General features: G+C 46.5%; 1 protein-coding gene across 1 annotated transcript in view; it reads left to right on the top strand.

Moving 5' to 3' along the window:
- corin (corin, serine peptidase) overlaps positions 1 to 23,004 on the top strand; it is a 29,546-nt gene extending 6,542 nt beyond the window's left edge. The window contains exons 3-23 of the mRNA XM_038272325.1: positions 2,996 to 3,319; positions 4,050 to 4,161; positions 5,108 to 5,212; positions 5,920 to 6,149; positions 6,226 to 6,339; positions 6,660 to 6,767; positions 6,844 to 6,954; positions 7,052 to 7,174; positions 8,657 to 8,761; positions 8,875 to 9,246; positions 9,324 to 9,431; positions 11,699 to 11,812; positions 11,902 to 12,012; positions 12,092 to 12,215; positions 12,335 to 12,463; positions 19,788 to 19,837; positions 19,920 to 20,106; positions 20,413 to 20,575; positions 20,644 to 20,752; positions 22,610 to 22,743; positions 22,816 to 23,004. Coding sequence (XP_038128253.1) covers positions 2,996 to 3,319; positions 4,050 to 4,161; positions 5,108 to 5,212; positions 5,920 to 6,149; positions 6,226 to 6,339; positions 6,660 to 6,767; positions 6,844 to 6,954; positions 7,052 to 7,174; positions 8,657 to 8,761; positions 8,875 to 9,246; positions 9,324 to 9,431; positions 11,699 to 11,812; positions 11,902 to 12,012; positions 12,092 to 12,215; positions 12,335 to 12,463; positions 19,788 to 19,837; positions 19,920 to 20,106; positions 20,413 to 20,575; positions 20,644 to 20,752; positions 22,610 to 22,743; positions 22,816 to 23,001 — 3,119 coding nt within the window. The 3' untranslated portion in view covers positions 23,002 to 23,004. The remainder of the gene's footprint in view (positions 1 to 2,995; positions 3,320 to 4,049; positions 4,162 to 5,107; positions 5,213 to 5,919; positions 6,150 to 6,225; positions 6,340 to 6,659; positions 6,768 to 6,843; positions 6,955 to 7,051; positions 7,175 to 8,656; positions 8,762 to 8,874; positions 9,247 to 9,323; positions 9,432 to 11,698; positions 11,813 to 11,901; positions 12,013 to 12,091; positions 12,216 to 12,334; positions 12,464 to 19,787; positions 19,838 to 19,919; positions 20,107 to 20,412; positions 20,576 to 20,643; positions 20,753 to 22,609; positions 22,744 to 22,815) is intronic.
- Positions 23,005 to 23,412: the final 408 nt, after the last annotated feature.

The following is a 23,412-nucleotide window of genomic DNA, read 5'->3' as shown; positions in this document are numbered from 1 at the left end:
TAGTGCCCTATATAGGGGTTAGGGCAGACATTCGGACACTCATTTAAAATGGCGTAACTCCCATATAGTGCCCTATATAGGGGTTAGAGCGGACATTCGGACACTAATTTAAAATGGCGTAACTCCCATATAGTGCCCTATATAGGGGTCAGGGCGAACATTCGGACACTCATTTAAAATGGCCTAACTCCCATATAGTGCCCTATATAGGGGTTAGGGCAGACATTCGGACACTCATTTAAAATGGCCTAACTCCCATATAGTGCCCCATATAGTGCCCTATATAGGGGTTAGGGCAGACATTCGGACACTCATTTAAAATGGCGTAACTCCCATATAGTGCCCTATATAGGGGTTAGGGCGAACATTCGGACACTCATTTAAAATGGCGTAACTCCTATATAGTGCCCTATATAGGGGTTAGGGCGAACATTCGGACACTCATTTAAAATGGCCTAACTCCCATATAGTGCCCTATATAGGGGTTAGGGCGAACATTCGGACACTCATTTAAAATGGCGTAACTCCAATATAGTGCCCTATATAGGGGTTAGGGCGAACATTCGGACACTCATTTAAAATGGCCTAACTCCCATATAGTGCCTTATATAGTGCCCTATATAGGGGTTAGGGCGGACATTCGGACACTCATTTAAAATGGCCTAACTCCCATATAGTGCCCCATATAGTGCCCTATATAGGGGTTAGGGCAGACATTCGGACACTCATTTAAAATGGCGTAACTCCCATATAGTGCCCTATATAGGGGTTAGAGCGGACATTCGGACACTCATTTAAAATGGCGTAACTCCCATATAGTGCCCTATATAGGGGTCAGGGCGAACATTCGGACACTCATTTAAAATGGCGTAACTCCAATATAGTGCCCTATATAGGGGTTAGGGCGAACATTCGGACACTCATTTAAAATGGCCTAACTCCCATATAGTGCCTTATATAGTGCCCTATATAGGGGTTAGGGCGGACATTCGGACACTCATTTAAAATGGCCTAACTCCCATATAGTGCCCCATATAGTGCCCTATATAGGGGTTAGGGCAGACATTCGGACACTCATTTAAAATGGCGTAACTCCCATATAGTGCCCTATATAGGGGTTAGAGCGGACATTCGGACACTCATTTAAAATGGCCTAACTCCCATATAGTGCCCTATATAGGGCTCAGGGCGAACATTTGGACACATTTAAAATGGCGTAACTCCCATATAGTGCCCTATATAGGGGTTAGGGCAGACATTCGGACACTCATTTAAAATGGAGTAACTCCCATATACTGCCCTATATAGGGGTCAGGGCGGACATTCGGACACTCATTTAAAATGGCGTAACTCCCATATAGTGCCCTATATAGGGGTAAGGGCGAACATTCGGACACTCATTTAAAATGGCCTAACTCCCATATAGTGCCCTATATAGGGGTCAGGGCGGACATTCGGACACTCATTTAAAATGGCCTAACTCCCATATAGTGCCCTATATAGGGGTTAGGGCAGACATTCGGACACTCATTTAAAATGGCGTAACTCCCATATAGTGCCCTATATAGGGGTTAGGGCAGACATTCGGACACTCATTTAAAATGGCGTAACTCCCATATAGTGCCCTATATAGGGGTTAGAGCGGACATTCGGACACTAATTTAAAATGGCGTAACTCCCATATAGTGCCCTATATAGGGGTCAGGGCGAACATTCGGACACTCATTTAAAATGGCCTAACTCCCATATAGTGCCCTATATAGGGGTTAGGGCAGACATTCGGACACTCATTTAAAATGGCGTAACTCCCATATAGTGCCCTATATAAGGGTTAGAGCGGACATTCGGACACTCATTTAAAATGGCGTAACTCCCATATAGTGCCCTATATAGGGGTCAGGGCGAACATTCGGACACTCATTTAAAATGGCGTAACTCCCATATAGTGCCCTATATAGGGGTTAGGGCGGACATTCGGACACTCATTTAAAATGGCGTAACTCCCATATAGTTCCCTATATAGGGGTTAGGGCTAACATTCGGACACAGCCTTGTATCATAACAGTAACCTGGCGTAAGCTAGATGGATCCGTTTAGTTCGGTTTTAATTCTACACGGTCTCCATCTGGTAAGACTCCTGTAGAAAGTATCCGCAGAAGGGAGGGACATTTAGTACAACTCTTCAAGCTAATTGGATAAATCAAGTGATCCATGTTGGCCAATCGCAGGTATGAGCTCTGAAGTATCTAATTCTTCATTTCTTTTACTAGTAGCAGAATTAACTGATAAATCAAACTCCTACTAAATCTGGTATGGAAAAACAAGCAAACATCTTTTCCATCCAAAGAGAGCACAGATCACGTCCTTTTGCTAGTTTTCAAAGGACTCAGAGGATATTCCAGCTAAAACTGGAGCAGCCATCTTTGTTTTGCTTCAGCTTTTTGCCTCTGGTTGATGTGTTGACGTCGTACATGTCTCTACATCTCATTGGTCTGACACATTTCTGTATCGAGCCCAACGCATCTGTTGGCGTCAGGTCAGATGTACTTTAGTGAGTTTGTGAATTCACAAATCTCGCAACTATTTATCTTGCTTGAAGGTAACTATTGCAACAGTGTAGTGTGAAAACAAGGTTTACCGCTCAGCTAAACTACAAAGAACGTTCTGGGTTTCCGCAGAACTCAGCACTGGGGTTTCTTTAACTGAGACTCCATAAAGGGACTGAGATGTAGAAGGATCCTGTTATTGAAACGTCACTAATAGCACAGCATCGTCTGCATAGAGGTGAAACACGAACCATTTCAGCTCAATTTAAAAAGCAGGGGACCGAACTGACAGCCCTGAGGCATCGCAGATGTTCACACCAGAGTCTGCTAAATCAGATAAATACACTTTGGTTCTAATTTTACCATCAATCAGTTCAGGACTTGTTGTCTGAAGTTTTAGCTCCCGCAGCAGAAGAGCTTACTGTTAACTGTTTGCTTGTTCTCCTCAGGGATGTTTGGGAGAAACCTCCTTGAATCCAGGCCCTTCCCCTCCACAGAGACTATTGCTGACAACAACTATGGCTACCATAGCAACAGCACCACCAGCCCTCCCATCCCTTTCTACTTGTCAGAGGCTGAAAACGTCACCTCGTCTGTGCGGGTCAAGGCACGCCACGGCCAAAGACCGCTGGCCTACACTCAAGCTCCTACAGCTGCCTCCTCTCAGGCTCCGCCTACACAGCTGTCTACGAAGCTTCCTGATTGGCTTTCCTCTGTGACATCACTGAGCACCGCCTGGCCGATGAGCAGCAGCACCCCAGCATCCGACACAGGTATCCCCAAGTTCTCTGTTTGGAGAAGAACGGTTCCTAGAAAGGCTGACAGCCAGGAGGATGTGTTAGAGCTGTAGGAGGACAAAAACTCCCACAATCCTTCAGTGCTGCAGCCTGTCTGTTTTTGTTGTCCTGTCCTTTCCTGCCACGCCGAATCCCATTAGAGCAGCGCAGCTGATCCAATAAGAGCCGCCGTGACGGACAGAGAGTCTGAGCTGAATTCTGATCCGCTGACACCCTCCCTCTGTGGACCAACACGTGTCTGTGAGGGCCAGGGAATTCACGGGTGGCCCAGGGGGGTCCGAGGCCCGCTTCAGGTGGAACATTTCTGCTAAATCATTTCTGCTTTAAGATTCCCCTCGTCTCCGTCCGTCTCCGCTGCGCTCCTCCGCCGTCCTTCTGTGTCTCTCTCTGTATTAATGGGGTGTTGAGGTGAATGCTGATGAGCCTGGCTCCGTCCTGCGTTCTGATTGGATGGCGCGAGGTCATCAGACTGATTGGAAGTTTAACCTACAGCGTCCTAACAGAAGCAGAGATTCTGGTTTGTTTGAGAACAAACAGAACCTCAACTGATAGAAAAACTCACAGAGGTGCCCGACTGAATGGTTACATCAGAACCAGGAAGTAGAACTGGAGCAGGTAGATTACAGAGTGTTTAGATTGTTTCTGCTTAGTTTAGATCTGGACTGTTTCTCTGCAGTAAAATAATGTTGAGTTCTGGTTCCTGCAGGAAGATGCCAGCTGATGGTGGAGCCTCAGTGCCACATGCTGCCCTACAACCAGACCTGGCTGTCCTCCTCCGTCGCCGTGGTGAAGAGCTCAGAGGTGGACATGTTGCTAAGGTAACCGCCGCTCCATGATGCTGGAACATCTGGAGGGAAAATATGGAGCTAAATTAGGGGCAAAAAGTAAAAAGATTTAAAAGTGAAAAAAATTGATCTTAAGAAAAAAAAATAATGAAACCTGAAAAAGATTTAAACATGGAAAAAAATTACAATAAACATTTTTAAAGAAAAGCATTTATGCCTAAAAGGAATTTGTTAAAACAAAGATTTAAATCTGGAAATAAACTAAAAAAACCTGGGAAGAAAAAAGTTTTTTTAGAAAAAATATTTTCTGAATAAAAACCTTGAAGCCTAAAAAGAATTAGTTAAAAAGGTGTAAACCTGGAAAAAAAAGTTTTTAAAAAGAATAATTTAACCTTAAAACAATTGTTTAAAGGAAAAAATTAAAGCTTAAAAAGCGAATTTGTTAGGAAGCAATTTAAACTTTGAAAAAAAGTTTTTTAGAAAAAAATGAAAACCTAAAAAAAATTGTTTACAGAAAAAAATGAAACCTAAAAGAATTTGTTCAAAAAGAATCTAACCTGGAAAAAGGTTTATTTGAAAAAATAAATAAATGAACCTGAATGTAACGGTAACCTGAGGCCCCGCCCCCTCATGACAAAACACAGCCAGAAGATTGAACCAAAAAAAAAAAAATGGCTGTTGGTAATAAAAATTTAAAAATAAAAAATGACTGAAAAGTAGTTTTCCTTTTGAGAAAAACTATTTTATTTATTTGTATTTTTAACAGCTTCATAGCTCCAGTATAGCTCCATAGACCTCAGCAGATCCTCTGGTTCAGGCGGCGTTCTGACGTCTATCGTCTGCATCCTTCTATGCAGACATGAGAACTTTGGAGCAGAGGAACCAGAGGTTCTGCTGGCTGGGGTCCAGTTTCTCTCTGCTTCAGCCCAGCTTTCATTAAACAGTGTTTGGATCAGAACCGTGGTGCTGTGTGCTGCAGGTTCTTCAGCTACCTCAGCAGACTCTCCTGCTACAGACACATCATGCTGTTCGGCTGCTCGCTGGCGCTGCCCGAGTGTTTGGAGGCCGACGGGACCGACGGCAGGTACGGCAAACCGTGAGGTCCAACCTTTTCCCTGTTAACACCTGCTAATGCCTCCCTAAGCCTTCTGGGATACGTAGTTGTCGCCTGCAGCCATAAAACACTCACTAACAGGCGTGCGTTCCTCCGCATGGAGCTCAGCTGTTCAGACGGTAAATGATACGGCAGCTGGGCGAGCTGGACTAAGAATAACACGCAGAACACAAACACACGCAGCTCCAGTAACCGTAGCTTCAACTCTGCATGACCTCTGACCCCTGCTGGGACGGCTGTGGGAAGCTGAGTCCCTCTGCTGCTCCGCTGATGGGTTTCTAGTAAAGCTGGAAGGTTGGACACGGCGTCCCAGCGGTGTTCTGTCAGACCAGCAGAGTGTATTTAAGGTCAGATGAGCATACGCTTCACAAACGACCCAAAAGTAACACTTAGTGTTTTTTTTGTACATGATTAAAGGTATACACGCCCATAGAGGTAGTTTAAAGTTTATTTTTTAAACTAAACTAAAGGGATAACCGGGTATTGATGGTTATGCTGGTCTGACCGGTCCGGTTAGCGCTTAGGGCGAACTTATCACTGAATGTTCCAGAAGAACGAAGCTGCGGTCCAACATCTAGATCTGAGCGTCTCCGTTGTTTTAAAGTAGATCCTTGTGGAACATGGCGGCTCTGAGGGACCTCCTCCTCCTGAGTTTAACCCGTTTCCCTCCTCCCCAGGAGGGTGGTGCTGCCGTGCGCCTCGTTCTGCGAGGCGGCGAGGGAAGGCTGCGAGCCCGTCCTGCAGATGTTCAACGCCTCCTGGCCGGACTTCCTGCGCTGCTCGCAGTTCAGCAGAAACACCTCGTCTCCAACCACAACGTCGCCGCCCTCCTCCTCGTCGCCCCTGGCGACCACAGGCCCGGCGCCGCCGGCGTGTTTCTCGCCACGTCAGATCAAAGGAAAACCCTGTGAGTATCCACCAGCATTAGGCCCTTCGTTACCATGACATCACTCCTGTAATCCTGCTCTCTGATTGGTGGGCAGCTGTGTGCGGCGGGAAGGACAACTACCTGTGTGCGAAGGGGATCTGCGTCGCTCAGAAACTGGTGTGCAACGGTTACAATGACTGCGACGACTGGAGCGACGAGACGCACTGCGGTGAGCTCACAGTCACAGCATTGCTGTCTGGGTCGTCATGGAAATGATTGATTGGGTGGACCTTCCTGAGTGACATCAGCGTGGTGTCATGGGAACAGGCAGACGGCGGGGCTTCTTGGCCTCGCGCTGACCTCAGCCTTCATGCTGCAGGGATTTATTGGTGGCATCAGAACAAAGAGGAGAAAAGCAAACAGTCTGAAAAGAAGCAGAAAGGTCCGAGGGTCAGGAGCAAAGATCCGGAACGTCTGCGGGTCCAGTCAGGAACGCCAGAGGTGATGATGACGATGATGATGATGGTGAGAGCTCTCTGTCTGTTGCAGAGTGTCCTGAGGAACAGTTTCGGTGTAACACCGGCCGATGTCTGCCTCCTGCGCTGGTCTGTGACGGTTACGACGACTGCGGAGACCTGAGCGACGAACTGAACTGTGGTGAGAGAACAGTAATGCTCTCTGTAACCGCCTGCCTGGTGCATGCTGGGTAACTGCTCTGTGTGTGCCGTGGCAGTGTGTAACGTGTCCAGGGAACATCGCTGCGGGGACGGCCGCTGTGTCTCCAGGGACTGGCTCTGTGACGGAGACCATGACTGCCTGGACAAGAGCGACGAGCTCAACTGCTGTGAGTCTCTATGGGTGGGCGGGGTTAATCAGCGGAGCGACAGGTCTGCAGCCTCACTTAGCCTCGGATCCTGGGTGAAAGCTGTCTGTGTCTGCAGCCTGCAGGAGCCAGGGCCTCCTGGAGTGCAGGAACGGTCAGTGCATCCCGTCGGCCTTCCGCTGCGACGGCGAGGACGACTGCAGGGACGGCAGCGACGAGGAGCACTGCAGCCGAGAGCAGAGTGAGCCGTCTGTCCTCCTCTAACATCTCTGTCTGTGTTTGAGTCAGAGAGGGAGAGTTTTAAAGCAGGCCGTCAGAACCTGACAGATCTGAAGGGAGCAGAAAGCCAAACCACAAAAAGCTCAGTTTCTTCCTAATCCTGGATTAATCTGGATTAGTCCAGCTTTATCAGGTTAGCGTAGAACCCACAACCTGTCAACCACAGTGTTGTTTTATTTCTTTCTTTTTTCAATGACGATAATGAAAACTGATGAGCTAAATATGGATCTTGGATGACGAAAACATAATGAGTCATAGGTTTGAGTTTTCATTGACAAGACTAAATCAAAAGTGTAAAATGCATCATTGTGCTGAACAGGAAGTGGGCTGATCATACAGGAAGTGGGCTGATCAAACAGGAAGTGGGCTGATCATACGGGAAGTGGGCTGATCATACAGGAAGTGGGCTGATCAAACAGGAAGTGGGCTGATCATACGGGAAGTGGGCTGATCATACGGGAAGTGGGCTGATCAAACAGGAAGTGGGCTGATCAAACAGGAAGTGGGCTGATCATACAGGAAGTGGGCTGATCAAACAGGAAGTGGGCTGATCATACAGGAAGTGGGCTGATCAAACAGGAAGTGGGCTGATCATACGGGAAGTGGGCTGATCAAACAGGAAGTGGGCTGATCAAACAGGAAGTGGGCTGATCATACAGGAAGTGGGCTGATCAAACAGGAAGTGGGCTGATCATACGGGAAGTGGGCTGATCATACGGGAAGTGGGCTGATCAAACAGGAAGTGGGCTGATCATACGGGAAGTGGGCTGATCAAACAGGAAGTGGGCTGATCATACAGGAAGTGGGCTGATTATACAGGAAGTGGGCTGATCATACAGGAAGTGGGCTGATCATACAGGAAGTGGGCTGATCATACAGGAAGTGGGCTGATCATACAGGAAGTGGGCTGATCATACAGGAAGCGGGCTGATCAAACAGGAAGCGGGCTGATTATACAGGAAGTGGGCTGATCATACAGGAAGTGGGCTGATCAAACAGGAAGTGGGCTGATCAAACAGGAAGTGGGCTGATCATAGAACAGATCTCTGAGGGCTGGGTTCTCCTCAGGGGAACCGTTGGCCCAACATGGATCCTGAGCCACGAAGGTAAGAAACTCATCCAGAAGGGACAGCTGAATCTCTGCGTCCTTCAGCACAGAGCCGATTAATAGATTAGCCCAGCTAGAAACGATCAGAATCAACCTGGGTGTGGCTCTGTGGTTCAGGCCTTTAATCCTGGTCCATTTGGGACTGGCTCAGTTCTGTCTGACTGGATTTGTAGTAAAGAAAGAAGGATGATTGGACCTGACGAGAACCTCTGATCTTAGGAGTGTTGAAGTTCTAATGTGGTCCAGTTGTTCTGCCTTAAAGACAGATAACGGTACTGTGATCCGACTCAGATACTGAGGAAGGAGTCAGTTCTGACCCAGACTCTGTCTCCTCAGACCAGGGTGTGTGCGGTCCCTCTCAGCCCGGCTGCTCGTCGTCTCCCTGCCCGCCGGCCTGTGGGGGAGGCGGCGCCGCCTGCGACACCAGAACCAACAACTGCTGTGAGTTTTCAGAACCCGTAAACCTGATCTACCAGCTCTAGCTCTGCGCTGCTGAATGTCCCCCCCTGCTGGCCGGACTCCTCTTTGTTCTGACTCTCCTCTCTGTCCTGCAGCGCGCTGTGAGCCCATCACCCTGGAGCTGTGCATGAACCTGCCCTACAACCTGACCAGCTACCCCAACTACCTGGGCCACCTGTCCCAGAGGGAGAGCTCCGTGTCCTGGGAGTCCTCGCTGTTCCCGGCACTGGTCCAGACCGGCTGCTACCAGTACCTCATGTTCTACGCCTGCACGCTGCTGGTTCCAAAGTGCGACCCGCTCAGCCTGCATAGGGTGCCACCCTGCAGGTCGCTGTGCCGCAGCGCTAAGGAGAAGTGCGAGTCGGTGCTCGGCATCGTTGGGCTGCAGTGGCCCGAAGACTCGGACTGCAGCCAGTTCCCAGAGGAAGGAAACTCCACCTGCCTGATGCCAGAGGACGGAGTGGATGGTACGCCGCCTCTGTTCTGTTGTCATGTTGATGCTTTGACCCTGGGTCCTGATGCCTACCTATTTCCTTGGTGACAGAGTGCTCCCCTAGCCACTTCAAGTGCCGGTCTGGTCGCTGTGTCCTGGCCACCAAGCGCTGCGACGGACACCTGGACTGTGACGACCACAGCGACGAAGACCACTGTGGTGGGTCCAGATGTCCTCCTTGTTCCTGACCCTCTGACCTTTGTAAATCTGATTCCTCCTGACCTCTATTAACTCTGACCTTTGTGACTCCCCTGATCTCTCTAACCTCTGTGACCCTATGACCTCTGTGACTCCCCTGTTCTCTCTAACCTCTGTGACCCCTGACTTCTGTGACTCCCATTTTCTCTCTGACCTCTATTACTCCTGACCTGACTCCCCTGTTCTCTCTAACCTCTGACCTCTGTGACTCCCCTGTTCTCTCTGACCTCTGTGACTCCCTGATCTCTCTAACCTCTGTGACCCCTGACTTCTGTGACTCCCCTGTTCTCTGTTACCTCTGTGACTCCCCTGTTCTCTCTAACCTCTGTGACCCCTGACTTCTGTGACTCCCCTGTTCTCTGTTACCTCTGTGACTCCCCTGTTCTCTCTAACCTCTGTGACCCCTGACTTCTGTGACTCCCCTGTTCTCTGTTACCTCTGTGACCCCTGACTTCTGTGACTCCCATTTTCTCTCTGACCTCTATTACTCCTGACCTGACTCCCCTGTTCTCTCTAACCTCTGACCTCTGTGACTCCCCTGTTCTCTCTAACCTCTGACCTCTGTGACTCCCCTGTTCTCTCTAACCTCTGACCTCTGTGACTCCCTGATCTCTCTAACCTCTGTGACCCCTGACTTCTGTGACTCCCCGGTTCTCTCTGACCTCTGTTACTCCTGACCTGACTCCCCTGTTCTCTGTAACCTCTGACCTCTGTGACTCCCCTGTTCTCTCTAACCTCTGACCTCTGTGACTCCCCTGTTCTCTGTAACCTCTGACCTCTGTGACTCCCCTGTTCTCTGTAACCTCTGACCTCTGTGACTCCCCTGTTCTCTCTGACCTCTGTGACTCCCCTGTTCTCTCTAACCTCTGACCTCTGTGACTCCCCTGTTCTCTCTGACCTCTGTGACTCCTCTGATCTCTCTAACCTCTGTGACCCCTGACTTCTGTGACTCCCATGTTCTCTCTGACCTCTGTGACTCCCCTGTTCTCTGTAACCTCTGACCTCTGTGACTCCCCTGTTCTCTGTAACCTCTGACCTCTGTGACTCCCCTGTTCTCTGTAACCTCTGACCTCTGTGACCCCCCTGTTCTCTGTAACCTCTGACCTCTGTGACTCCTCTGTTCTCTGTAACCTCTGACCTCTGTGACTCCCCTGTTCTCTCTAACCTCTGTGACTCCCCTGTTCTCTCTAACCTCTGTGACTCCCCTGTTCTCTCTAACCTCTGTGACCCCCCTGTTCTCTCTAACCTCTGACCTCTGTGACTCCCCTGTTCTCTGTACCCTCTGACCTCTGTGACTCCCCTGATCTCTCTAACCTCTGTGACCCCTGACTTCTGTGACTCCCATGTTCTCTCTGACCTCTGTTACTCCTGACCTGACTCCCCTGTTCTCTGTAACCTCTGACCTCTGTGACTCCTCTGTTCTCTGTAACCTCTGACCTCTGTGACTCCTCTGTTCTCTGTAACCTTTGACCTCTGTGACTCCCCTGTTCTCTCTAACCTCTGACCTCTGTGACTCCCCTGTTCTCTCTAACCTCTGTGACTCCCCTGTTCTCTCTAACCTCTGACCTCTGTGACTCCCCTGTTCTCTGTAACCTCTGACCTCTGTGACTCCCCTGATCTCTCTAACCTCTGTGACCCCTGACCTCTGTGACTCCCCTGTTCTCTCTAACCTCTGTGACTCCCCTGTTCTCTCTAACCTCTGACCTCTGTGACTCCCCTGTTCTCTGTAACCTCTGACCTCTGTGACTCCCCTGTTCTCTCTAACCTCTGTGACTCCCCTGTTCTCTCTAACCTCTGACCTCTGTGACTCCCCTGTTCTCTCTAACCTCTGTGACTCCCCTGTTCTCTCTAACCTCTGACCTCTGTGACTCCCCTGTTCTCTCTAACCTCTGTGACTCCCCTGTTCTCTCTAACCTCTGACCTCTGTGACTCCCCTGTTCTCTGTAACCTCTGACCTCTGTGACTCCCCTGATCTCTCTAACCTCTGTGACCCCTGACTTCTGTGATTCCAATGTTCTCTCTGACCTCTGTTACTCCTGAAGTGGCTCTCCTGTTCTCTCTAACCTCTGACCTCGGTGACTCCCCTGTTCTCTGTAACCTCTGACTTCTGTGACTCCCCTGTTCTCTCTGACCTCTGTGACCCTATGACCTCTGTGACTCCCGTTCTCTCTGACCTCTGTGACTCCCCTGATCTCTCTAACCTCTGTGACCCCTGACCTCTGTGGCAGGCTGCTCTGAGCGCGCTCTGTGGGAGTGTCCCGGCAGCACAGTCTGCATCAAACCCTCGATGATCTGCGACGGGTTCCCAGACTGCCCCCTGCAGGTGGACGAGGCTAACTGCTGTGAGTCTCCTTTATACTCGCTGTGACGCTGCAGCCGGGTTATGAATGTTGTTGCAGCTCTGATCCCGGTTCTGATGATCCTTCTGCAGCCGCCTGCAGGGACAACGAGCTGGCCTGCAGCAACCACCAGTGTGTCCATCGGACGCTGTGGTGTGACGGGAAGAAGCACTGCTCAGACAGCTCCGATGAGTGGAACTGTGGTACAGCCCCAGCCTTGCTCCAGCTCTGTGTTTAAAATGCTTCCTCAGTGTCTGACCGCTTCCCTGTTGATCCCCACAGTCTCTCTGTCCGATCGGTCCGGTTCGGTTCTGACCGTGTTCAAGACTGCAGCAGAGTACCAGGTCTGTGCAGACGAGTGGAACCCCGCCCTGAGCAAGCTGACCTGCAACCAGCTGGGACTAGGGTAAGGTTAGTAACAGCCAGAGCAGAGGTTCCCCCAACAGGAACCAGAGACGTTTCCAACACTTCATACCTACTCCACCTGAAAGCATGGCAGAATGACTGTCATGAGCTTCTCCTCAGGGTTCCCTCCTCTGTTTCCATGGTACCTGACCAGCCTGGAGTCCCCGGCCGTCGCCGTTGGTTACACGTCCATCCAGAGTGGAATCTGAGGAACGGTTCTGCCTTGCAGGCCCGACTGGAGAAGAGAAGGTACCGATTAGAAAGACTCTCAGCGCAGTGTCAGTGGAAAGGATGATTCAAGGTTTGGATAAAGCCATCAAAAGGAGGTCTGGTTACCTTTAAATATGACAGGCGGTGAAAAAAATAACTAGAAAACATAATTTAATTGCTTTTTTTTATAATCCGCCAGTGGAATTAGTATATATGCTCCTAATATAGACCAATATAGACGTGTTATACATCCTTGGAAAGTTTAGATTCTCCACAGTTCACCTGCCAAGTTCATTTTATGGACGCCATGAGCATCAAAGCACAATCAATGAAAATATGGCAGCATGGTCAATTAGAATTTTTGAAATAAAGCTTTGACTTCTTACCTTTGAAGCCATCCTGAGACCGTATTATAAATCTAATCTTAGACTGTTTTGTTGAGTAAAAAATGTTGAGGTTTGTCTGTTCTTACCCTCACAGGCTCCAAACGAAGGTCATGAGAGATAAGAATGAGTCACAGCCTCCTTCATGGCATGAAGGAGAGGATTGCTGTTATTAGGAGATCCATCTGACCAGTGGAAGATAGATTAACCTAACAGGAAATGTCCTTCATGAACTGAAGTTTTTTTCCTCCAAATGTTCGTGTGTGAGGAAGTTTTTGTTTGCATTGTTGGGTTGGTTTCCCTGGGAGATTGTGTATGTATTGGGAGTATAAATGTATGTACTGAGCTTGGCCCAGTCAGAGCGCTATCTCTCCGTCTGAGGACGTAAAATAAATTTTAACTTTCTCTTGGAAGAGTCTCAGTCTCTCCACAACTTCCCAGTTTAAACTCCATTTTTCCATAAGGATCCACAGATAAAAATGAATCCAGCATATTCGTAATAAAAGCATTCCATGATGAGAAAATGACCACCTTCAAGCCTACAAAACAAAAGTGTCCCCCGTCGATTTCTATTGAGAGTTGACACCAGGACAGCGCTCCCGATCTGACGCACTTGCCTTGTTACATTATTTCAATTCAATTTCAATTCAATTCAGTTTATTTATATAGCGCCAAATTCACAACACATGTCATCTCAAGGCACTTTACAGTTCAACCAGATCATACAGTCAAATTGATACAAAGTTTTCTATCTAAGGAAAACCAGTTGATTGCATTGACTCATTGACTCAAATACAATCCCCCACACTAAGCATGCTTGTAGCGACAGTGGAGAGGAAAAACTCCCTTTTAACAGGAAGAAACCTCCAGCAGAACCAGGCTCAGTGTGAGCGGCCATCTGCCGAGGCCGACTGGGGTTCAAGGAGACAGAAGCAGAGACACAAAGAGCAGCTGTAAAAGGCGGCCCCGTCCAGGAAACACACAGCCAGGCAGACGAGCTCCAAGGCAGCTCCCATGCCAGAGGACGAAGAGAGCACATCCAGTTAGTCACGGTCAGAGAAACAGGACCACACTGGAAAACAGGCCGATCTCCAACATCTATTAACAAGGGTGTTGATAGAAGCAGCACAGCTGATGTTTTTTTCCAGGATGACGTCACAGCCAAACAGGAACAGACGAGGCAAAGCTACTCTGAGGAAAAGCAGAGAGAGCAGAACGTTAGAGATTGAACTAACAGATTCTGCAGAATAGGAGAACAGAGAGAGAATGAAGTAGAATGATGAAATGGGGGTCCCTATGTCCTCCAGCAGTCTAAGCCTATAGCAGCATAACTATAGAGATAGCTCAGGATAACCTGAGCCACTCTAACTATAAGCTTTATCAAAAAGGAAAGTTTTAAGCCTAGCCTTAAAAGTAGACAGGGTGTCTGCCTCACGGACTAAAACTGGTAGTTGGTTCCACAGGAGAGGAGCCTGATAACTAAAAGATCTGCCTCCCATTCTACTTTTAGAAATTCTAGGAACCACTAGTAAACCTGCAGATTGAGAGCGAAGTGCTCTGTTAGGAACATAAGGAACAATCAGATCTCTGATATCAGATGGAGCTTGGCCATTTAAGGCTTTATATGTGAGAAGGAGGATTTTAAATTCTATTCTGGATTTAACAGGAAGCCAATGAAGAGAAGCCAGGATAGGCGAGATATGATCTCTCTTTTTAATTTTCATCAGAACCCTGGCTGCAGCATTTTGGATCAGCTGAAGGCTTTTAACTACAGTTTGTGGACTTCCTGATAGTAAAGAATTACAATAGTCCAGCCTTGAAGTAACAAATGCATGGACTAGTTTCTCAGCATCACCCCTGGACAGGAGATTTCTAATTTTTGCAATATTCCTCAGATGAAAGAAGGAAATTCTAGAAACCTCTTTGATGTGGGATTTAAATGACAGGTCCTGATCAAAAATAACACCAAGATTTTTTATTTTATTATCTGAAATCAGTTTAATCCCATCCAAATGAAGTGACTGGCTAATCAGTTTCTTTTTCAGAGACTCTGGTCCAAAGACTATAACTTCTGTTTTGTCTGCATTCAGAAGCAGAAAGTTAAGAGTCATCCAGGTTTTTATGTCTTCAAGACATGCCTGTAATCTATGTAATGGGTTAGCTTCATCTGGATTTATAGACAGATATAGCTGGGTATCATCAGCGTAACAGTGGAAATTAATCCCATGCTGTCTAATAACTCTACCAATTGGGAGCATGTATAAAGTAAAGAGAATTGGTCCTAGCACTGATCCCTGTGGTACTCCACAGGTAACCTTTGAGCGTGTTGAAGATCTATCATTAACATGAACAAACTGAATTCGATCAGATAGATAAGATTTAAACCAGTCTAGTGCTGTTCCTTTAATTCCAACAAAATATTCAAGTCTTTCTAAAAGAATATTATGATCAACTGTATCAAATGCAGCACTAAGATCCAACAGGACGAGCACAGATACAAGTCCATTATCTGAGGCCATGAGAATATCATTAGTGACTTTCACCAGAGCTGTTTCAGTGCTATGATGAGCTCTAAAGCCAGACTGAAACTCTTCAAAAAGTTCATTATGGTGTAAGTGATCGCAAACTTGTTTGGCAACTACTTTCTCAAGAATTTTGGATAAGAAAGGAAGATTGGATATAGGTCTATAATTGACCAAGTCATCTGGGTCAAGAGACGGTTTCTTAAGCAGAGGTTTAATTACAGCAACCTTAAAAGCTTTAGGTACATATCCCTGTAACAGAGATAGATTAATCACATCTAAAATGGAGGAGGAGATCAAAGGGAATACCTCCTTAAATAACCTGGTTGGAACTGGATCTAACATACAAGTTGAAGGCTTAGATGAAGACAATAATTTTGCTAATTCAGAGAGTTCAACTGGATCAAAGCAGTCTAAACCCGGTTCAGATTCCATGACTACCTCAGGTACAATCGCGGATAGAGGAGTGCTTATGATCTTATTTTTAATAAGATCAATCTTATTTATAAAGAATCCCATAAAATCATTGCTGCTAAGAGCAGGTGGAATGGACGGTTCAACAGAGCTATGGCTCTGGGTGAGTTTGGCTACTGTATTAAAAAGAAATCTAGGATTATTCTTATTCTCCTCTATTAATGAGGAGAAGTATGCTGCTCTTGCTTTACAAAGGGTCCTCTTATACTGCAGTAAACCATTTTTCCAGACTAGGAAGGACTCTCGCAGGCCTGTGGAGCGATATTTTCTCTCCAGTTTCCTAGCATTTTGCTTCAAAGTACGCAGCTCTGCATTAAACCAAGGAGCAAGCTTTCTATTTTTAACGGTTTTCATTTTCAAAGGAGCTGCGTTGTCTAAGGCAATACGCAGAGAACTAGCAACCCCATCAACAAAATCATCAACCTGTGAAGGGGAATAAGCTAAGCTTTTGCACTCTGCAGCACTGCTCAGTGACACAGAGGAGAGAGAAAGTGAAGCAGATTCTTTAAAATTTTTAACTGCACTATCTGATAAAGATCTACTAAAATTGAACCTTCTTTTGGGGGAGGAGAACTCTGTTAAAGTAATCCTGAAGGTTATTAGAAAGTGGTCAGAGAGGACAGGGTTGTGAGGAAATACTGTTATTTCTTCACATTCTATGCCGTATGTCAGCACAAGATCCAAAGTATGAAGATGAGAATGCGTGGGACTATTCACATTTTGAACAAAGCCAACAGTGTCTAAGATAGCATTAAAGGCTGCTCTTAAGCTATCGCCTTCAATGTCAGCATGGATGTTAAAATCTCCCACTATGATGACCCTGTCAGTATTTAATACCAAATCAGAAAGGAACTCTGAAAACTCATCTAAAAATTCAGAGTAAGGACCTGGTGGACGATACAAAGTTACAAAAAGAAGAGGTTTTCTTGCCTTGAAATTTGGATCAGGGAAATTAAGGGTTAAATGTTCAAAAGAGTTGTAGGTATTAATTGTTTTGGGAGTAATCAGTAAGTCAGACTGGAAGATTGTTGCTACTCCTCCTCCTCGCCCAGAACTTCTGGGGATGTGAAAATTTAAATAGCTTGAAGGAGTTGCCTCATTTATGCTCACATAATCCTCTTGCTGCAGCCAGGTTTCTGTAAGGCAAAACAAGTCAATGTGATTATCACAAATCAAGTCATTAACTAGTAGACTTTTAGAGGAAAGCGATCTTATGTTAAACAGACCGCATTTAATTGTTTTAACTTTTTCCCCAATTGGAGTTATTTTGATTTTAATTAGATTATCATGATTTACTCCTTTGGGAATCTTTGCTAATTTATTAGATTTTGGTCGTGGGCAAGACACTGTCTGGATGGAGTAAAGAGTGGGTAACAGTAGAGAAGCTGCAGAGATGTGTGTTAAACTACAACTCTGCTTCCTGGTCTGCACCCTGGGTGGTCAGGGTTTTGGAGGACTAATAAATGTGGCCAGATTCCTAGAAAGAAGAGCTGCACCATCCAAAGTGGGATGGATGCCGTCTCTCCGAATCAGACCAGGCTTTCCCCAAAAGGATTGCCAATTATTAATGTAGCCCACGTTGTTTTCAGGGCACCACCTAGACAACCAGCGGTTGAATGACGACATGCGGCTAAACATGTCATCACTGGTCAGATCAGGGAGGGGACCAGAGAAAATTACGGAGTCCGACATTTTTTTGGCAAACTTACACACCGAAGCAACACTAATTTTAGTGACCTCCGATCGGCGTAACCGGGTGTCATTACCACCAGCGTGAATAACAATCTTACTGTATTTAACCTTATCCTTAGCCAGTAGTTTCAGGTAGGATTTGATGTCGCCCGTTCTGGCCCCCGGCAAACATTTGACTATGGTCCCTGGTGTCTCTAATGCCACGTTTCTGACTATGGAGCTGCCAATCACCAGAGTGGGCTTCTCAGTGGGTGTGTCACTGAGTGGGGAAAACCGTTTAGAAACGTGAACGGGTTGGTGGTGACCAGTGGGCAGAGATCCACGACTACGCTTTCTGCGTACAGTTACCCAATCGCCTGGCTGCTCAGGCACTTTTGGAGGACAGCTACGTGGGGGGCCTACTTTAACTCCTGGATGTTCAACAGCCTGAAGCCTGGATTCTAACTCTGACACCCTCGCCTCCAAAGCTACAAAAATACTACACTTATTACACATCCCATTATCACTAAAGGAGGCAGAGGAATAACTGAACATCTGACACAGAGAGCAGGAGAGAGGAGAGGAAGAAGGAAGAGTTGGAAAAGAGTCAAGGGAGGGAGAGAGAGAAGCCATAGCAATGCTAAGCTAGCGCTAGCCTAGGCTAGCTACTCCTTGCTATCAGAAATAAAACCGTGTGAAACTGACAAGTGCTCAGTAGAAAAGTGCAGCAGAAGGTGCTATTATTCACCATAAAGTCCGGCTGCTATTGGTCAAGCCCACCGCAATGTTTGGCTCTACAGCCAATTAAATGACCTTTCAAACAAGGGTAAGCGTGGCTAAATGGAATAATGCAGACCTGATATATTGCCGTTCCTAAACGGAGCACAGGCACCTCAGAACTTGCATCGTTGTACACAGATAATTACATGGAAAGTTAGGAAATGTAAAAATATTTATATATATGTTTAAAAGCAATAAGCACAATTTGGAGAGGTTTGGATGGTGACACCAGAAGTTAGAAGTCCCATTATTCTGACACTTATACATTTTTTGCAGTCAACTATGAATCATGTTTTAACTGCTGCAGTTTAGGCTGTGCCTTAATCACAGTATTTTATTTATATTTTCAGAAACAAGAAGGTCTTGGCTTCCAAATGATGTATCACACATGTAATTTGGGTTTACAGTTCCTTAGTTATTTGCTTTTAAATTTATGTATGCAAAAAGGTGAGGATTATTTCAAATGAGTGGGATGCTAAGAGCTTAAACATAAATATTTTTATTTAATTAACAAGTTGTCTTACCCCCTGTATCTTCTGGACTATTAGCCGCTAATTTTTTCCCACTCTTTGAAACATACACCTTATATGAAGCTGCAGCTTTTCTGTGAATTTTTTCAAACTGCCAGAGGGGGAAGTCAAAGCTGGAAATGAAAGAATAAGGGGCTAATTTTAATTTAGCACAAGCCATGCTAGCAGCAGGCACGATGGAGAACAAACGTCTGAATTCCCACAGTGACATTTATTTGCCACTTTAAAGCTGCTGAATCATTGAAGAGACTGGGCTCAACTCCTGCAGGACTGAAATAAAGAGCAGACGAAGTCCCATCTTTCAGTAGAAGCTCTGACTGCTAAGAGCTAGCAAGCTAACGGGAGCTAGCATCTTCTTTCTCCCTACTCCAGAGGGTATATGTAAAGCTCCCCCTACAGGTTTGGTGGGAGACAGTTCAGTAGATATCAGGCACTTATAGTCCAGTGCGGCTTATAATGTGATTTCTGTGATTTTTTAATTTTATTTGTGGGGTTGACTTATAGTGAGGTGAGCCGTATAGTCCAGAAAATACAGTACATGCTTAAATAAAGGTAAAATACAGTTCAAGAAAAATGTAGTTTGCATCTTTGCAGTGTAATTGTCTATATGCTGCGTTGTGCACAAAAAAAAATGTTCAGTTTGAAACACGTTATTTCATCCATGAAAACAAAACAATTATCCAAGAACTGTTTTCCAGAATATTACCCATTTATATAAGAGATCAAAAATATTGGGGGTTAGTCCGGGATCGATGTATATGAATCTGTTTCTATGTAGATTGATATTATTTTTGCTGTAAGAACAAGAAGAGCAAACATTCATGAAAGCAGATTTGTTTCTTTTTTAACTAGAACTCCACTGTGGGGGTTACAGTTCTATAGAAACAGGATCTCTGATTTCCCTGCTTCTACATAACAGACTGTATCAACTTTTCTAAGTAAAATGATCTGTCAGAGCTCAGATTTTTTTCTCTAATGATCTCCTTCTGTCTCTGTCCTCCAGTCACGCCTGTCATTCCAGACACAGAGTTTCCGTCCAGTGCTCCAGAGAAGGTGAACATCTTCGCTCTTCTGCTCTAACTCGTATCTCTTTGGTTCCTTTCTGTGCTGACGTTTAAACTTCTGTCATCCTCAGAGTGCGGTTTGCGTCCAGCACTGGGTCTTCATCCTCACAGGAGGAAACGGATCCTGGGGGGCCGGGTGTCCCGGCGGGGGGCGTGGCCCTGGCAGTGCTCGCTGCAGAGCGGTCAGAGCGGACACGTCTGCGGCTGCGTGCTAATCGGCCGTCGGTGGGCTCTGACTGTGGCCCACTGCTTCGAGGGGTGAGATTTCTGTTCAATTTATTTCTATAGCTCCAACTCACATCATGTGATCTCAGGTCACTTTATAGAGACAGTTAAACCAGATCATACAGTCAGATAGGTTCAAAGTTTTATATCTAAGAAAAAACAGCTGAATGATGAACAGGGGGTCCCTATGTCCTCCAGCAGTCTAAGCCTATAGCAGCAGAACTATAGAGATAGCTCAGGATAACCTGAGTATTTTGGATGAGATATAAGAAATGTAGAGCCCTTTCTTTAGCTGCAGACCTGGACTGTGACCTGAGCTAACTCTGAACTGGTTTCCAGGAGGGAGAACGCTGAGCTGTGGAAGGTGGTGCTGGGCCTGACTAACCTGGACCATCCCGGATCTCACAGTCAGAGCCGCAGCGTCCGCGCCATCATCGTTCACCCGCGCTACAACAGGGCGGTGGTAGACTACGACATCAGCGTGGTGCAGCTGGACTCTGAGGTCAGAGCGTCACACAGCCGCCATTCTCAGCAGAGGGCGGGCAGCGCTGACGGCTGTGGTCGTTACAGGTGGAGGAGACGGCCCACGTCAGGCCGGTGTGTCTGCCTCAGCCGGGTCAGCTGCCCTCGCCGGACTCCTACTGTTACATCAGCGGCTGGGGTCACATGGGCAACAGGAGTGAGTAGACACTGCAGACGCAGAGACGTGTCATCATGTCTGAGAGCATGACTCATGGTGGGAGGAGAGGAAAACAAAATCACAGCCATCTTTGTTAGGAACACCTGCTGAAGCAGATCAACCAATCACAGAGCAGAAACCGCATCCTTTCAGAATATCTGCTGATATGTTGTTTATTTGGACATTAGTTAAACAGCTTTAGGCTCCAGTTTACAAACAAAGTAATATAAGACAGTTTGGCATCATTGAAACGATATATTTTCATCCATGTTTACAGAAACAAAGAAAATGTCCTTTTGGCAGAACAAGTGTCCATTTATAAAGAGAAAATACAAACTAAAAAGAAAGCAGATGTTCCAGATGTGATGGCTTTACATGTTCAATCATCTACTGAGCTCATATCTGCTAACAACTTTATCGTCTCTATAAAAATGCTTCAATTTCAATGATCAAACATAGAATTAAGGCTAAAATTACATTTGTGAATATAAATATAATAATCACAATGATTTCCAGTCTTCTACTTTCTTACCATGAAAAGCAACGACAATTTCCTGCTTCCGCAGAAAGTTTGGGTTTAACATTAAGAATTATAAAGTTTTTATATGAATATCACTATTTTTTTGTGTTAATATATTTCTTCATGTATCAGTTAGCAGGATAACAGCTTAAAGGAGACGGCTGTTGATCTATATCTTGATCTATCCAGTCTGTCTCCAAAGGGAAACAGGAAGTTTTTCCAAAATAAAAAAAAAAGATCCAGAAACGATATCTTGCTGAAACAATTTAAAAATAATTTTGTTACTCCTAGAAGTAGAACAAAAACAAACATTCCCAGTGATGTCAGATACTTTCAACAAGGACTTATCTTCATTAGAAACATGATTTCTAAAGAGTCCTCCTCATTCCTGGCATCAAACGCTTAAAAACAAATAAAGACACAGATATAAGGGAGGGGCAGCCTAGTGGTGCTAGGAATCTGAGCCCCACTCCCACAGACTGCCACTCTGGGTCCCTGAGCAAGACCCTTAACCCCACACTGCTCCCTGGGCGCCGCACAATGGAAGCCCACTGCTCCCCAAGGGGAGGGGTTTAATGCAGAGAGGGAATTTCATTGCCCTGTGCTCGTGGCAGTGGAATGACAAGAAAACGCTGGAAAAAATATGAAAGTAGATGAAAACTCAACATAGGTAGCCACTAGAGGGCAGCATTGCACCAGAACACGTGTTTAAAACATCAGGATTTCTGCTGAAAAAGGAAAGATCATCCAGTCAGACGGATTCAAAATTTTCTAAGGAAAACCAGCTGATTGCATCGACTCATTAACTCTTCAGCAATCCCTCACACTAAGCATGCTTGTAGCGACAGTGGAGAGGAAAAACTCCCTTTTAACAGGAAGAAACCTCCAGCAGAACCAGACTCAGTAGAAACAAAGGTGTTGATGGCAGCAGCACAGCTGATATTTCTCTCCAGGATGGAGTCACAGCCAAACAGGAACAGACCAGATGAAGCTACTATGAGAAAAAGCAGAGAGAGCAGAACGTTAGAGATTGAACTAACAGATTCTGCAGAGTGGGAGAATAGAGGTAGAATGATGAAAAAAGGGTCCCTATGTCCTCCAGCAGTCTAAGCCTATAGCAGCATGCTAGAGTCAGCTTTCCTGCTGCAGTGGTGATGTTCACATGAAGGTCCTTAATGACGGGGTGACTATTAAAGGACCAACCAGCAGACTCCATCATTCTGTCCTATATATTCAGTATCACACTCCTGAACCTAGAGGAGGACTCCTCCGTTCGTCCCGCTCTGTGTGTGAAAGCTTTTCACTGTCCGGATCAGAACCTGTGTGTCTGTCCTCAGTGCCCTTCAAGCTCCAGGAGGGGGAGGTCCGCATCATCTCCAAGTCTCAGTGCCAGTCCTACTTCGACATGAAGACTATAACTCCCAGGATGCTTTGCGCTGGCTATGAGGCTGGAACGGTGGACTCCTGTATGGTAAGTTCTGCCGCGGTTCTGTTGGGTTTAGGGTTTACTGTGTTCTTACGTTCGCTCTGAACCGTGCCACAGGGCGACAGCGGCGGCCCGCTGGTGTGCGAGGAGCCGGACGGCCTCCACTGGACCTTGTTCGGCCTGACCTCCTGGGGCAGCGTCTGCTTCAGCAAAGTACTGGGGCCTGGAGTCTACAGCAACGTCACCCACTTCACCCCCTGGATCCAGCAGCAGATCTACATCCACACCTACGTGACCGACTGATAGCGGTCGTTCCAGGGGGAAGTGATGTCACTGTTGTTACCAACGCAACCCCAGTTCCTGTGATAAAACTGTAGAGATCCATGTGGCGGTACCGGCTGTGAGCTGGCACTCCTTTATCACCCAACAGGTGCATGGGGCCCCATCAGGGGGCCGCTACTATGGCCCAGTGGGCCCTCCCAGTACAAACAGAACCAATTAGGTTTGTCTCAGTTCAAATGGGGCCAAACATCTTGAACCGCAGGGCCATAATGCTCCCCGGGGCCCCTCTTCAGCCCAATTTTCTGGCCTTATGGGCCCCAGAAGTAAATGTTGGCTGGAAGTAGAGAAAAATGTAATGTCTTCTGTTGTCCAGTTTCAGAGGGATTTTCTAAACTCCGTATGGAAGCTAGTATGAATTATGACCTTATTAAT

Source organism: Cyprinodon tularosa, unplaced genomic scaffold (assembly GCF_016077235.1).
Source record: "Cyprinodon tularosa strain WSP-4 unplaced genomic scaffold, ASM1607723v1 ctg822, whole genome shotgun sequence".
Lineage (NCBI taxonomy): Eukaryota > Metazoa > Chordata > Actinopteri > Cyprinodontiformes > Cyprinodontidae > Cyprinodon > Cyprinodon tularosa.
This window is presented reverse-complemented; position numbering and strand designations above follow the sequence as displayed.